At 35.7% G+C, this 2,500-nt stretch overlaps 2 protein-coding genes across 2 annotated transcripts in view; one reads left to right on the forward strand and one right to left on the reverse strand.

The window, feature by feature from the left end:
- LOC122252563 (venom protease) overlaps positions 1–494 on the forward strand; it is a 10,754-nt gene extending 10,260 nt beyond the window's left edge. The window contains exon 9 of the mRNA XM_043015084.2: positions 33–494. Coding sequence (XP_042871018.2) covers positions 33–128 — 96 coding nt within the window. The 3' untranslated portion in view covers positions 129–494. The remainder of the gene's footprint in view (positions 1–32) is intronic.
- A 696-nt stretch (positions 495–1,190) lies between these two features.
- The window catches only part of LOC122252566 (uncharacterized), a 13,817-nt gene continuing 12,507 nt past the window's right edge, over positions 1,191–2,500 (reverse strand). Inside the window, exon 9 of the mRNA XM_086552832.1 lies at positions 1,191–1,545. Coding sequence (XP_086408958.1) covers positions 1,435–1,545 — 111 coding nt within the window. The 3' untranslated portion in view covers positions 1,191–1,434. The remainder of the gene's footprint in view (positions 1,546–2,500) is intronic.

Below are 2,500 nucleotides of genomic sequence, written 5' to 3' on the forward strand. Positions count from 1 at the left end.
TACTGTCTTTTTTTCTCATCCTTCGTGAACAGATTGGCATACACGCATTTGGTAATGTGTGTGGGCTCGCTGCATATACCAACGTGGCAAGACACATCCCGTGGATCACAGAAAACCTCCGCCCTTAGAAAATATTTAGCTGGAGACTGCATCTTGTCCTTGATCTCTGAAGATATTTGTTTTCTTTTTATTATGTGGTAATTGGCCACGGATGACATACTGGCTTTGAGATATATAGGTTGTGGATTTTTTTTTTTTTTTTTTTTTTTTTTGTGAAACTTTGTCGATTGATTGATTCAGTTTGATATCACCAATATATACATATATATTATTTTCCTTCTTATTAGGAATATTTAGTTTTGTTTAGAATTTCGTTTAAAAGAGGGCTTACCACTTAAACTTAGTTGTCAATGATATAATAAGACTTAAATCTTGATGTCACAGTTACCGTTATACAAACGTGTTATCCTGTATACTGGAATAAATAATTAATGTTAGTTACTTTTGATTCATCCTCATTGTGTAGCAGTAAAAAAGATCAATCACAAAAGGATTTATATATGTTTTTGTTCTTTCTTCTGACTTTTTTATTATTTTTTTTTTCTCCGTGTTCATTTGATTTTTGCATATTTTGTCATATGAAACACTGAAATACCGAAGTTTCATTAGTTTTTTTTTGTGGAAAATGCAAACAAAATTAATTCAGTCTTTTAATATTCAACGACATCATACAAGCGAGGTTAACCTTCATACTAACTGGTTTTGAGGTGGAGTTGCAAGATTAAGTATTTCAACAACTCAGTTTCTGCAGCACGTCGTTTGTGTATATATTTAAAGATACATATGTATCAGGAAGTGTGTATAGACAAATAGATAGTAAGGTATATCGATAGACACGCGTGTGTGTGTGTGAGAGAGAGTGCGCACATACACACACACACACACACACACACACACACACATATATATATATATATATATATATATATATATATATATATATATATATATATATGTGTGTGTGTGTGTGTGTGTGTGTATGTATGTATATATATATATATATATATATATATATATATATATATATATATATATATATATATATATGTGTATATATTATATATATATATATATATATATATATATATATATATATATATATATATATATATATATATGTGTGTGTGTGTGTGTGTGTGTGTGTGTGTGTATGTGTGTGTTTCTATCAACCAACTTGTCTGCCCATCTACCTATTATCTAACTTTTTTGCCTATATATCGATATATATAGGCAAATGACGTTTCAATCTTTATTGCACATATTAAAAACTAGATTTACTAGAAGAAAACACTATAGATAAAGCTCGTGAATGGTACTCTCTCTCTCTCTCTCTCTCTCTCTCTCTCTCTCTCTCTCTCTCTCTCTCTCTCTCTCTCATGGCTTAAGGTTATCCATGATCCACTTCACGTAGGCATCCACTCGGGTAAAGACATCGGGTTTTCCAGCCAAGCCACATTCTCGAGATCCTTTGGATAACAACCCAACCTGTTGAGAGTTCTTTGATGATCAGTACGTATCACTAGTTTCCTTCTTGCATTATATTACCATGCTTCCTGTTTTGAATTGAGATAGATTAATTTCATAATGAATTCAGATTAGAGATTATATTATGAACACCTAATACCAGTGGCAGAATTGCAGGTTGGGATTAGATGAAATAGTAGCGTTAATCCGCGTCCGCTGTATGGGCTCACCGTGCTTGCCTAGTGGCCCCTATTATCATCAGCTGTCCCCCTTTGGTGTCACCCACAGCTGCATTCTAAGTCCCTGGCGCGCCGAGTACATGACATGAACATGCCGCGATCGGTATTCTAGAAGCGGGTGTACGTGTCAAAAGCGTGGCAAAGTCGTGGAAAGTATTGGAATAGTCGTGGAAACTCCAAGCCGTATTCTAGGACATTTTCTGCGTGGCTTTGCAATGTTAGGTTTATGTTGCATCAATCTAGTGTTCATGTCACGAAAGTGGTATTCTAGAACGCAAAAGCGTGGCATGTCTGTGTCAGTGACAACCATTTCGCTCGTGAAATGGTTGTCAATTCTTTAGCAAGTAACAAGCACAACAACTGATTCATGCCAAAAGTGAATTATCTTTTGTTAGTGTTAACTATGACTGTAGTTTCTCTTATGACTTTGTCGTTTGGTCAGTGTCATTCATCGTTTGGACAGTGTCATTCATCCGGTATACCAACCTTCGGAACGGTTGGTAAACCTGAAACAGCTGTCACAGACGTACCACGTTTTTGCGTTTAGGAATACCACTTCCATAACATAAACACGACATTGACATGACATGGACATTGCAGCGCCACGCAGGAAATGTCCTAGGATACGGCTTCCAGTGAGAGATACCCAGTTAAGTCGTTCCCAATGACTGCAGAATAAATAATGCATTGTGTGCAAAACAGGTGAAAAGTGGTTCCTATTCACGTATCGGACGATG

Source organism: Penaeus japonicus, unplaced genomic scaffold (genome assembly GCF_977035675.1).
Source record: "Penaeus japonicus unplaced genomic scaffold, GWHDUDI00000001_assembly GWHDUDI00000027, whole genome shotgun sequence".
NCBI lineage: Eukaryota > Metazoa > Arthropoda > Malacostraca > Decapoda > Penaeidae > Penaeus > Penaeus japonicus.